This window comes from Lacerta agilis, chromosome 17 (assembly GCF_009819535.1).
Source record: "Lacerta agilis isolate rLacAgi1 chromosome 17, rLacAgi1.pri, whole genome shotgun sequence".
NCBI classification, from domain to species: Eukaryota; Metazoa; Chordata; class Lepidosauria; order Squamata; family Lacertidae; genus Lacerta; species Lacerta agilis.
The window spans coordinates 26,201,691-26,213,281 of NC_046328.1; the positions used below are offsets into that span (position 1 = coordinate 26,201,691).

Genomic DNA, 11,591 nt, shown 5'->3' on the forward strand with positions numbered 1-11,591 from the left:
TATGGTTGCCCTCGCTCTCCTCTCAAGGCTCCTCGGCAATTCATAGGCCGCGCCAGGCTGCCCATCTCATCCGGGTCCTTCGGCGGCGCAGACGCAGAACGGCCTAGCGGGAGCAGCAGCGGCGGCGGCGGTGACGGGCAGCGGGGAGGCCCCAGGCAGAGACGCTCAGTTCGGCGGCCGCGAGGAGGATGGCGGCGGAAGGGCCCGAGGCTCCCGCCAGTCCCGGCGGAGAGGGGCTCCCTGGGGCCGAGGCTGGTGAGAGGGGGCCGGGGAGCTGTCCGTTGGTCACGCCTGCGTTGGTCACGGCCGGAGGTGGGGGCGGGGCTCCAAAGCGCGGACGGAGAGGGGGTCGGGACTACTAGACCCCCGAAACCCAACACGCGTGCAAAGTCCTTTCTCCCCAAGTGCCTCTCTACCCCAGCGCTTGGTTTCCAACGGGGGACACTGGGGTTTCCCCCTGGGAAGTTCACCATGCACGACATGGCATGTGCTGCCCCTCGCAGGTACACTGCCTCTGTCTATGGAGGCTTCGACATGCGAGAGTGGACCTGGCAGCCACCGCACGTGGGCATAGAGAGATACATTAGATCCTTTTAGGGGGGAATGTAATAATGAAGCCCAATTTGCTTTCTATGAGGTGTCCAGCTGCCATCTGCCAAATCAGACTTTTGGTCTGTCTGCCCTAGAATTGTCCACTACTAGCAGCCAGGCAGTGGCTCTTGAATGTTTTGGTTGAAGTTTCTCCTAGCCCACCTACCCAACGACCTTCTTTATCTTCAGGACTGAGCCTGGGGCACCCTGCTCTGGATTCTCCCCTGAGCAGAAAAACTTTTCCCTGTCTCTTGGCTAGAGGTGACTTACCACAGGCAAAATTGTTCATTTTCAAGCCTGAGTGAAGAAAATTCCAAAAGGAAGCTGTTGGAGTGGCTATTTGAGAATGCATTTTCCATTCATATATGCATTTGTTGAGCTGAGAAAATATTTGGCAGGGAGAGAGAATTAATGTGCGCAGCAGAGAGAGCAAAGTGCTGCTTGTAGAATCAAGGCTGGTGGTTTGTTGCTTAGCCAGGAAATGCCAGAATGGTTGGGGCATTCCTTGCCCTTCCCATGGCCCATCTTCAGTTAGCCCTTGTTAAGTGAGGGGCAACAGAATTAGGTTTCAGAGAGAACTGGAAGAATTCTCATTTCCTTTCGTTGTTCCTAAATCCAATAGGCCCTGACCAAGATGTGCTTCCTAAGCCAGCGAGTAACGGAGCCCCAAATCCAGATGAAGCAACGCCAGTGCAAGAGTGCAACGGGGTCAGTGTAGAATCCACTGCTCTGGCCCTGCGACCTGAGCCTGCCAAGGAGGAAGCCCCTCAGCCCTCTGCTCCCGACGTGGTCATGCACATGGCAATCAACCCCCCCATGGAGGAGCTCTCCATCACATATCCGCTGGAGTTTGAGCGGTACTGGAGAGGGGCACAAGAGAACCCTCTTGACTTCACTGCATGGACTGAGCTGCTGCAGTATGTAGAGCAAGAGGTAAGCTGAGGGGTCCATCTGCAAGCTTGGATTGAATTGTGTGGTTAACTGTTGAAGTGCAAGTTAATTGTCCCTAATTGGAGTTAGGCATACCCGATGAAAGATAACAGCTTTAATAACAGCTTTTCCTTCACATTTACAGTAGCCTGCTGTGTATTTTTTTTTATGCCTAGCTTCACCTCTTTCCTCTTTCCCACTTGGGCAGAATCACATCTATGCCGCCCGCAAAGCCTTTGACAGCTTCTTCCTGCGGTACCCTTATTGCTACGGCTACTGGAAGAAATATGCAGACATGGAGCGGCGCTTTGACTTCATCAAGGAGACCGAGGAGGTGAGGAGGGGCTGCTCCCCCCTTCGGTTCCTTTTGTGTGTGTGTCCCTGGGACGCACCCAGTTCAGACCACCGTGAGCCAGACGTAGGGGAACTGCACGCTCCTTAAAGGTGCTGCAGAGTAGGCAAGCTCCAGGTATCTCCTGCAAGTGAGCCAAGCCACCTCACGCAACAGGATAAGGCAAAAAGCCTATGTGTGTGCTGTCTTCTTAGCTTCAACTGGGGTAGGTGGACTCTGCAGGGATGAGTTTTGCTTTGCATTCAATATCTCCAGAAGGGCAGAAGCTGCTACCTCAGCATGTTGTGCCTGGTTTTGTCGGCCCCTAGTGCTTCAGAGGAAAGGAGGGAATCCAAGATTTTAAGGGTGAAGGATTGGGAGCAAGGGGTTGATGGGGAGGGGGGAATAAAAACTCTTCCTGGCCTCTCCTCCCCCAGTTCTCTACAACCGAATAAGTATTTACAAATAATTTCTTGCTACTGCTACTGCTGTTGCTCCTCAGGTTTTCCAGCGAGGCCTGCAGTCCATTCCCCTCAGCATGGACCTGTGGATCCATTACATCTCCTTTCTGCAGTCCAGCTTGGATATGAACCTTCCAGATTCAGCTCAAAAAATCTGCGGGTAGGTTGTGTCAGAGGGAGGAAGGGACTTCCTACTGTAACCCTGTATGTGAAAGAGAGAGAGAAGTGATAATTTGATTTGCCCTACAAGACTCAGGATGCTGAGTGCCATGGCCCCTTTTGTGCAATATTGAGAAATACATAGCAAGCAGGTCTCTAAATCTTACTGGCCAAACAAATTGTGTCCTTGCCTCTTTCCCGTGTGTGTATGCCGAGTTCCAGGAGCAACTCCAGGGCCAGCATAACTCAGCATGCAAAGTACTCATGATATTCTGTCAGCTGGAAAAGTAGAACATGGGGGTGGGGTGGGGTGGGGTGGAATAGAGTTTCCTAGAGGACAACATGGAACAGAGAGGTGGATACTCTGCAATATTCTGCTGTGACTGCTATTTGCAAATACTGATCACATCTCCCTGTGCCTGTGCTCTGGTCCTCGCAGCACCTTTGAGTCAGCCGTGGCAGCCGCAGGGGTGGATTTCCGTTCAGACAAACTTTGGGAGATGTACGTGGAGTGGCAGAGGGAGCAAGGGGACCTGAAGGCCATCACCGCCATCTATGACCGAGTGCTGGCCACCCCCACCCAGCTGTACAGCCACCACTGGGAAAAGTAAGTCTTGCGGGGGGGCTGGGGGGGCGCTTCCACATTTTGTTCAAGAGCTGCAGTGTAAGTGTCAGAGCTTCATGCTCCCAAGTGAGGTGTTGGTTTGTGTGAGAAGGAAAGTGGCTAAACATGCCCACAGGAGATAGGGGCAGCTGCAGCATTTCAGGGTGGGGAGTCCTGGGTGTAGCAATGCACCCCGCCTGCATAACTCCCCAAGGAGGGAAATTCCAAAGAAGGAATCCTGTCTATGTTTTGCTATTGATACAGTCATCCTTGATTTATACTTTTGTCCTTCTTCCTTTCAATTTGCTGAGAGTAGCAGACATGGTTCTCTCTCCCCCACTCCTCTGCCCATTGTTATACTCAGAACAACCCTATGAGGTAGGCTAGGCTGTGGGAGAGAGTGACCGGCTCCAGGTCACCCTGTGAGGCTTTTGAGGAATTTGAATCAGGTTTTCACCGCTCTTGGTACCAGCCCTCTCCACTGCACCAAGTGGGCGCTTCACAGTTTGCACAACTCAGTCTGTCCGTCAAGATGGATGTATTTCAAACTTTTATCAGCATTTGAAGTCATGGAATCGGAAAGCACCTTATGCAACATGCACTTTCATTCTCTGTGTTCACAAGTAGCCCTGTGAGGTAGGCTGTGTTGTGCCACGAAATGATTTCTCAGTGGCCACACCCATTCAGCTTCATTGGCTGAGTGCGTCTTCCACATGCAAAGCTGCTACTGCCAAAATATACCCATAATACAGATTAGGGAATGGGGTGGAGGGCGAGAGGCCACCCAGACACTTCCTGCCTCCCAGGTCCCATCTCCTGAGAGAGCTCATGTAACAGAGGTGGGGGGAATAAGGAAGTCCCTCAGCCAGGAACGCCTGAGAGAATGATCTGCAGGCTCTGTTTTTTCCTGAGCAAAGCTATGAAGGTGCTGGCTTATAAAGTGTTATCTGCAGTGGGTGCACCCAAAATTCAGTTAAAGGTTGTGAAAAGACTTGCAGATATGACTGTCCTTGAGAGACTAGATATTTGTGGATGTGATTGGATATCTCTGATATTTTGTAAGGGATGTTTCCTGCTGTGCTGTAAATAAATATTGAAAATGTAATTCATGTGATGGGCTTAGGTATGTTGCTGTGTTGCCCTGCCTCACTCTTCCCCCTTCCAACTCTGCCTTAGGGGTATGATCCTGCTGACTTCCCTTACAGTCTTGTGGTAAAGGTTTTACTGAGAAAATGTCTATGGCATCAACAACTTAAGGTCTTGAATTAGTGCTTGGTGTTAATAGCTACTGTGGGGAACCATTCTGTTGTTGGCACAGTACCAGACCACTGTCCCCTCCCCAGTTCCCTGCAGCCTCCAAACTCCCCCTTCTCTCCTGAGTGGGCAACCCTGCCTTGCCTTGCCTGTCCCACCTTTCTCCCAAAGAGCAGGATTGTCTTTCTCTTCCCTAAACGCAGGTTCAAGGAGCATGTGACCAGCCATCCCCCCAGAGAGATTCTCTCTACAGAGGAGCTGCTGTGGCTGCAGTCGAAGATGGCCTCAGAGACAGTGGCCAAGGCCACGGAAATGGAGGCCGAGGAGGCTCCGCCTGGAGAGGACGTCCCACTGAAGACAGAAGCCAAGCAGGAGATGGTGGAAGGGACCCAAGTGCTGGTGGGTACCGATGTGGTTGGCTGCTCTGCTTTCTCTGGTACTTGGGGGGGGGGCTTCCTGGGCTCTGCACACTGATTACACTATTCCACAATCAAAAAGAAAGAGTGGGTAGAAAGAGAGCTTCCATCCTTAGAGGCAGTATACCATTTAAGTATCTGGTGCTGGGAGCAAAACGGCTGCTGTGGTTCACGTCATGCAGCTTGTTTGTGAGCTTCCCATGTGCATTTAGGCTCTCTTAAGGCTCTTTCTTGAGTGCTTCCATGCCTTGCGCGACCAGTGGCTGAGCTGTGCTCTTGGATTTCAGGGACCTCTGGACCAGGACAGGATCCGGGAGCTCGTGATTTCTATTCGCCAGCATATGTACACCCAGAATGAGAGCGAAGTCAGCAAGCGCTGGAATTTTGAAGAAGGGGTTTGTATAGCTGAGCTGCTCCTGTGAGGCTTCTCACCTTGCCCTGTGAGGTTTATGCTTGGAAATGTTGTCCAGGGCTCATGCAAGGCCAAAAGGGGTGACGGATGGCAGAGTGCTTCTGTAGGCCTGAATTGCCAAATAGGCTGCATATGGCGGAGCTGGGGGATGTGTCCTGCCAATGTGACATAAGGCTTTTGCTTTGCGGCTGAAGCGCTGATGTGCACCGATGCCACTGCTCTCCATTCCTTGCCTGTTTTGGGTCAGCCAAAAAAAGTGCAAGGTCCCCCTGTCTCTGGACTTCAGCCCCAGCAGGATTGGGGAATTGTATCTCCCTGTTTCCTTTTGCCTCTCCGCTTGAGCTCCTTCCCCCTCCCTTCTTTGTGTTTTAGATCAAGAGACCCTACTTCCACGTAAAGCCGCTGGAGAGAGCCCAGCTGCGGAACTGGCGGGACTACCTGGACTTTGAGATTGCCAGTGGCTCACACGAGCGCACCATCGTGCTCTTTGAGCGCTGCGTCATTGCCTGCGCCCTCTACGAGGAGTTCTGGATCAAGGTGTGTGTTGCCAAGATGCGCTTCCTCCCCTGAATGCCCCCGGACTGCACCATGCAGAGGAGGGGAGTGGCTCCTTCTCTGCCCTTCAGGCAGTCCCAGAAGCTGTGGTTTAAACTCCTTCCTTTATGAACAGCCTCTTGTTTCGTTAGGCTTCCTCCTCCGGAAAGTGCATATCGTCTCGCTGTGGGTGTCCCCATTGTGGGCTCTAGTTAGATGGATAAAATATTGGTGTCTGCCCAGATTACAGAATGGTCCCCACACAGGAGGAGGAGGAGGCAAGCAACAGTAGCAGCTTTGCCATGATGGGGCAAAAAATTAGCACTGGCTTTTTCAGAAACACAGTGACAGAACGTGATCTCTTTGGGTTCAGCTCCTTCTGACCAGAGCTGCCATCGCAGGTGTGCATCCAAGCTGATTTTCATACCACCCTCTGCTTCTTCTATTCCCTTTCCCCCTCCATCCAGTACACAAGGTACCTCGAGAACCATAGTGTAGCCGGGGCCAGAAACGTCTTCCAGCGAGCTTGCTGCTATCACCTCCCTAGGAAGCCCAACATCCACCTCCTCTGGGCAGCCTTCGAGGAGAAACAAGGTGAGGAGAATAAGGTGCACCGCCTTGCCAGCCCCCTCAGTTTTCTAACCCAAGAAGCTGCTCGCCCCATGCTGCTAAAATCTTCTGTTGATCAGCCTTAAGCTGCCTAAGCCTGGGGTTGCCTTTCAGGGTTCACAGAATTCCTCACCAGCCAAACATTTCTACTGAACTTGAAAAGATTGAAGTATTAATTAATATCTTTGTCAATGTCCAGATAGTGTGCCATGAAAGAGACATTGTAAGCGTAAACATTTCCACTTGCACAACAGGACTCCTCCCACACGTGTGCCCCTTGAAATCTGCTCTAGGCAGTTGGGGGAACCCCTAGAACAGAAGGAAGGGGTGTGGGAAAAAGTCCTGTTGCACAAGCGGAAATCTTTGTGCTGGTGGGACACTGCTTTGGATGCAACCCATTGTAGGATATTTGTTGTGATTCCCAGAGGCAGCTGACATAGCCAGGGGTGGAGGAGGAAATGGCACACAGTTCGCTCCCTTCAACTCCAGGGGAACTGGGCCAAGAGGGGCCAGGACAGTGGGGAGGATCTCCAAATGCCCAGGAGGATGCCTGCTCGTCCTTGCTGAAGTTGTCATGGATTCTTGGAGGATAATAATTTGAACTTGGGTCTTCTAAGCTCTCAGCACAGCGAATGCAGATGTTTTCACTCTGCCCCCCCCCCAAATGCAGGAGAGGTGGAGGAAGCCCGGCGCATCTTGAAGTCTTTTGAGGACTGTGTGCCTGGGCTGGCCATGGTGCGTTTGCGGCGGGTGAGCCTGGAGCGCCGGCTGGGGAACATGGAAGCGGCAGAGGCCCTCCTGATGGAAGCCATCCGGGAGAACGAGGGGATGCCTGTCTCTTCCTTCTATTCTGTCAAACTAGCCCGGCAGGTTCTGAAAGTGCAGAAGAACCTGATCAAAGCCCGGAAGATACTCTTGGAGGCACTGGAGAAGGATCCGGTAAAAAATACTGGGAGTTTGCTAAGGGGGAGTGGGGAGATGGGAGACCTTGAAGGTCGGCATCCAAAAGTGAGTGACTGGTATAGTTTTCAACTTCTCTGATGCCACTTTGCACAGCATTTCAGAGATTTGAGATAGATTTGAGTGTGGCTTTCTAGAAGGCTGGTTGTCAGTGTTGTGCATGGTCATGTGTGCACACCCTCCTTGGGGATACCTGGCACCTCCTAGAGCCACCAATAGAAGTGTGGTGGGGCTTATTACCACATGTCTGCCATTGCTGTATGTGTAAACAGCTGCCTCTTCCTGCACTTATTGCTCTTTGAAGTGGGAAGTGCAGATCAGCCCTGAATGTATCTAATCTTTCTTGAAAATGTTAAAAGTTTCAGCCCTCTCAGTCATGCACAAAGTTTTGGAGCTTCCTAGCTGAAGCTTCCTCCTTGCAGCATTCAAGTGTGAAATAAAGTACAGTGGTACCTCGGGTTACATACGCTTCAGGTTACAGACTCCGCTAACCCAGAAATAACGCTTCAGGTTAAGAACTTTGCTTCAGGATAAGAACAGAAATTGTGCTCTGGTGGTGCAGTGGCAGCGGGAGGCCCCATTAGTGGTGCTTCAGGTTAAGAACAGTTTCAGGTTAAGAACGGACCTCCGGAACGAATTAAGTACATAACCAGAGGTACCACTGTAATCCCTTTGAACAGCGGTCAACTGCTTGCATCCTACAGTAGGCATTACTTGGAAACGCAGCTCAATAAAGGCATTTCTTAAGGAAGCTGGTGAGAGTTTGGTCAGATAGCTAGCTCTAAAATGCTCTGTTCTCAAGAGTGGATACCAAGGGGGAAACGTGGTGTTTCTAATTGCAGGTCACTTCTGGATTCTATCTGGATTCTATCCAGGAGGGCCAGTCCCTTAGTTGACATTAATTGAAGGTCAAAGCAAAGCTCAGTTCTGCTTGCCTTTGTCCATCCTGGCCTGTCTTAAAAGAGGAATAAAAAAGCATTTTCTACAGGATCCTAATTTTTTCTCTTGGGACCATCTAGGTTGACTTAATGCTGGCCAATTTTTTCCAAGCCTTTATTTTGAGCTGCAGATTTTCCTTTGTGCTGAATTGAACACAAAGACAGAGATGGTCTGGATTCTTTCCTTCCAAGCATTGTCCCCAACTTTTCTGAGTGATGTTTTCTGCTGCATTTTCCTTTGATGCAGGACAATGCCAAGCTCTACGCCAATCTGTTAGAAATGGAGTTCAGTGCTGACGTCCGGCAAAATGAGGGCAACACCATGAGTAGCTTCGACCGAGCCCTGACCAGCGGTCTCCCTCTGGAGACCAAGATTATATTCTCTCAGCGGAGGGTGGAGTTTCTTGAGGACTTTGGGTCCAGCATCAACAGGTAACAAAGAGATGAGTACAGTGAAACTGGGCCAAACCTGCAGCCTTTAGTCTGTCCAGTTCATGACAGCCATGTGCCATTTTCTCTCCCAATATTTCTTCTCCTTTTTGCGTTGGCAGCTTACTGACATCGTACGATGAGCATCAGAAACTCCTGAACCAGCAAGTGATGAGGAAGAGGCTCCTGGAGAATGGGTGAGGAACTCCTGGGCCACTGAGGTCCTTAGCCTTTGTTTGGCCTCTGTTGTCTGTTTAGGAGGAGGAGGTGACCAACACAGTCTTCCTCACTGAGGCTGCAGGCCTCTGTGCATGTACTTTAGGGGGACTTTAGTTGAAATCAGTACAATGTACTTCCAAGTGAACATGGATTTAGTTTGGGCTGCATATCTACTGTGAAAGCTAGTCCCTGCTTCCAGTCTCACCTCTGCCTTGAACTCACAAGATGACCCAAGGCCAACCACAGTTCTCTGCCTCGGTTCCCCCATTTGCAGTATGGGGATAACAGTACTGATCTCTCCTAGAGCTCTGTTGTGCTGATAATTCATATGATTTAAATGGTTCAGAAGTACTGTGTTTTCACTGCATGACACTTTCCCTCACCCAGGGGTTCAGAGTTTCTTTCCTTTTTAAAAATGGTTAACTTTTTTTTAAAAAAAAAACCCACCTCCTTCCCCCTTTTCTGCCTAATGTCTCAACAACCAAAATTGATCTGTAAAAATGTGAGAGACATTTTGTAAACCAATAAAATCTTTAATAAAAAAAAAACCTGACCCAGTCATGCAAAAAACCCTGCAGTGTTGAAGATCAGGGTGAAGATTGTGCACCAGAGCATCTTATCTCATTCGTGTTTTTGTCACAGGCCCACCCCACTTAGCTTTATTTGCCAATTCTGTTCCCTCAAACTTCCTTCTTGCTCTTCTGCAAAATAAAAACCCAGGCTTTATGGAAGCTCACCATTGTGTGAGCTTTGTACTGTCCTTTTAACTGTTCAAGGTTTCTTCCCACTGCTTTAAGGCATGCCAAGGTTTTCTATAGACTTGGGCCCTACCCTCCTAACGAGTGGATTTAGTGATGTTTCGCTGGCTGAGAATCTGTCTGCGCACTTTCTTTACAGTCTTAAAAGCCATTGGTTATTTCTTCCCACCTTAAGATCTTAGGGGGAGGGTGTCTGTGGCATTATATTAGTGTTAGTTATGTTGCTGTGACCCAGCAGGAGGTCCTGAAATACCAGCTGAACACCAGTCCCCTAATACACATATTACATTCCTGACTGCCACTGCTAAGCCAGGCCCCTAAGGCAGCCAGAGATGCCCACTCCTTCCAGGATGCTGACTGCCCTTTTTGAACTTCCGTGCAGTGCTGAGGAGGCCGATGAAAAAAGGATGAGACTTGAGGATGCTGCTGCAGCTACAGGAGGCGGCAGCCTTGCGGTTGCAACAACGGGAATCACCCCTTTGATGGCAGCAGATGTGAGCAACAGCAGCACAACAGGAGCTTATAACTATAACACTTGGTACCAGGTGAGTTGCGAGAGGCTTCTAGAATGAGTACGTAACGACTTAGCAGAGGTGGCTGAAACAGACTCATGAGACCAGTTCCTAGTTAGCTTGACAGGTAATACACACATTACTTACTTAGGTAGCTTGACGCTTTGATTTGAGGCAGCTAGGTAGTTTGCACAACCCAGTTGAACAGAGTTAATTTGGGCCAGTTTGAGTAGGCAGCTTAGCTTAGGCCTGTTGAGCCAAGCATTCTGTGTGAACAAGCATTCCATGGAACGTTTTGCTGCTGGGGGTGGGGGGAGGCTGTCCACAAAATAAATAATGTAATTTATTTAAAGCCGCCTGGCAAAACTGAAATAAATTTATTTGCTTCATTTTTTTATCTACTCTGTTTGCAGAACTATAGTGGCTATGGTTACCAGAACACATGGAACTACAATCAGTATTACCAACAGACCTGAAACTGATTGTCCCAAGATGCCAACAGCATCCATGAGACTGAGTGGCAGCTGCGGCTTTTTGGCCCACATATAGAAGCAACATGAAGTCCAGGCATGACCTGTAGCTGCTGCTGCCTCCTCTCTGAGCAGCTGTAGAGAAACTTTGAACTGTCTCCATCTGAAAAACTGATTCTCCCTCCCCACAAAAGCTTTGTATGTACTGAGCTGCCCCACCACCTATTACAAGCCACAATTTTCGTGTTTCCACGATTCAAGGGAATATGTTGACACTTCTTAGATGTGGAGGATCTGAAATCACATATTCCATGCAGAGCTGTTTACCACACAAGGGAGGTTGCCACAGTCCTCCTTGGAGACCCTTTGGATGATGGAGTGACCAAGGACTACGTCTTTTCTGCCGCAGGATTCTCTTAGCAGGCTTCATGAGGCAGAATTGGTGTCTGTTAAAATGAGTCCTCCTTTTTTTGTAAACTTTTTCTCCTGTACATTTCATGTGTTGTTAACTGTACATAAACAGGAATTCATTACCATGTCTTTACCCTCCATTTTGCTGCGAGGGGGGAGTGCTCGGGGTTATTCAGTATGGGTTGGCATAGTGTTTAGCCAAAGCTGTGGCTTTTCTTTTCCTTCTACTTGTAATACAAGCAGTCTTCTCATTCAAACTCAACTCTGCAACTAGATGAGCTAGAACTGTTTATACAACCCCCCCCATGGAACAGGAATTGTATACAAGGGATCATTTGCTCTGGAAGAAGACTTAAGTCTAATCCTTCCTTTGTTAGGGACTATATTGTCTTGAAAGTTTGACAATTGGTTCTAAAAGCTACTTGCTCACCTTAGACTAAGGAATAAAACCAGGCAGAATAATCCAGCAAAATCAGGTTCTTTAGCAAAAGTGCTCTTCCCTAACAAGGAACTCTTAAGGCAGGCATCTAGAAGTTCCACTTAGCCAAAAGTAGAAAATGTTTAGGCTATGCTTGCCCAGCACACTTGAAAGA

The 11,591-nt window shown here is 49.5% G+C and overlaps 1 protein-coding gene across 1 annotated transcript; it reads left to right on the top strand.

Moving 5' to 3' along the window:
- The first annotated feature begins 146 nt into the window (after positions 1-146).
- Positions 147-11,125, top strand: LOC117039283 (pre-mRNA-processing factor 39-like). The gene is made up of 14 exons (XM_033136381.1): positions 147-255; positions 1,214-1,524; positions 1,730-1,855; positions 2,355-2,473; positions 2,912-3,079; positions 4,534-4,729; positions 5,034-5,141; positions 5,531-5,695; positions 6,160-6,286; positions 6,972-7,240; positions 8,447-8,631; positions 8,751-8,825; positions 9,988-10,150; positions 10,531-11,125. The coding sequence occupies exons 1-14, from the start codon at positions 189-191 to the stop codon at positions 10,591-10,593; spliced, it is 2,142 nt and encodes a 713-aa protein (XP_032992272.1). The 5' UTR covers positions 147-188; the 3' UTR covers positions 10,594-11,125.
- The last annotated feature ends 466 nt before the right edge of the window (positions 11,126-11,591 follow it).

Bases quoted from the DNA above. Each gene is read 5' to 3' on its own strand.
- LOC117039283 (XM_033136381.1), top strand. From the start codon at position 189: ATGGCGGCGGAAGGGCCCGAGGCTCCCGCCAGTCCCGGCGGAGAGGGG. The intron at 4,730-5,033 runs GTGGGTACCGAT...CTTGGATTTCAG, and splicing joins TGGAAGGGACCCAAGTGCTG to GGACCTCTGGACCAGGACAG. The intron at 8,826-9,987 runs GTGAGGAACTCC...ACTTCCGTGCAG, and splicing joins AAGAGGCTCCTGGAGAATGG to TGCTGAGGAGGCCGATGAAA.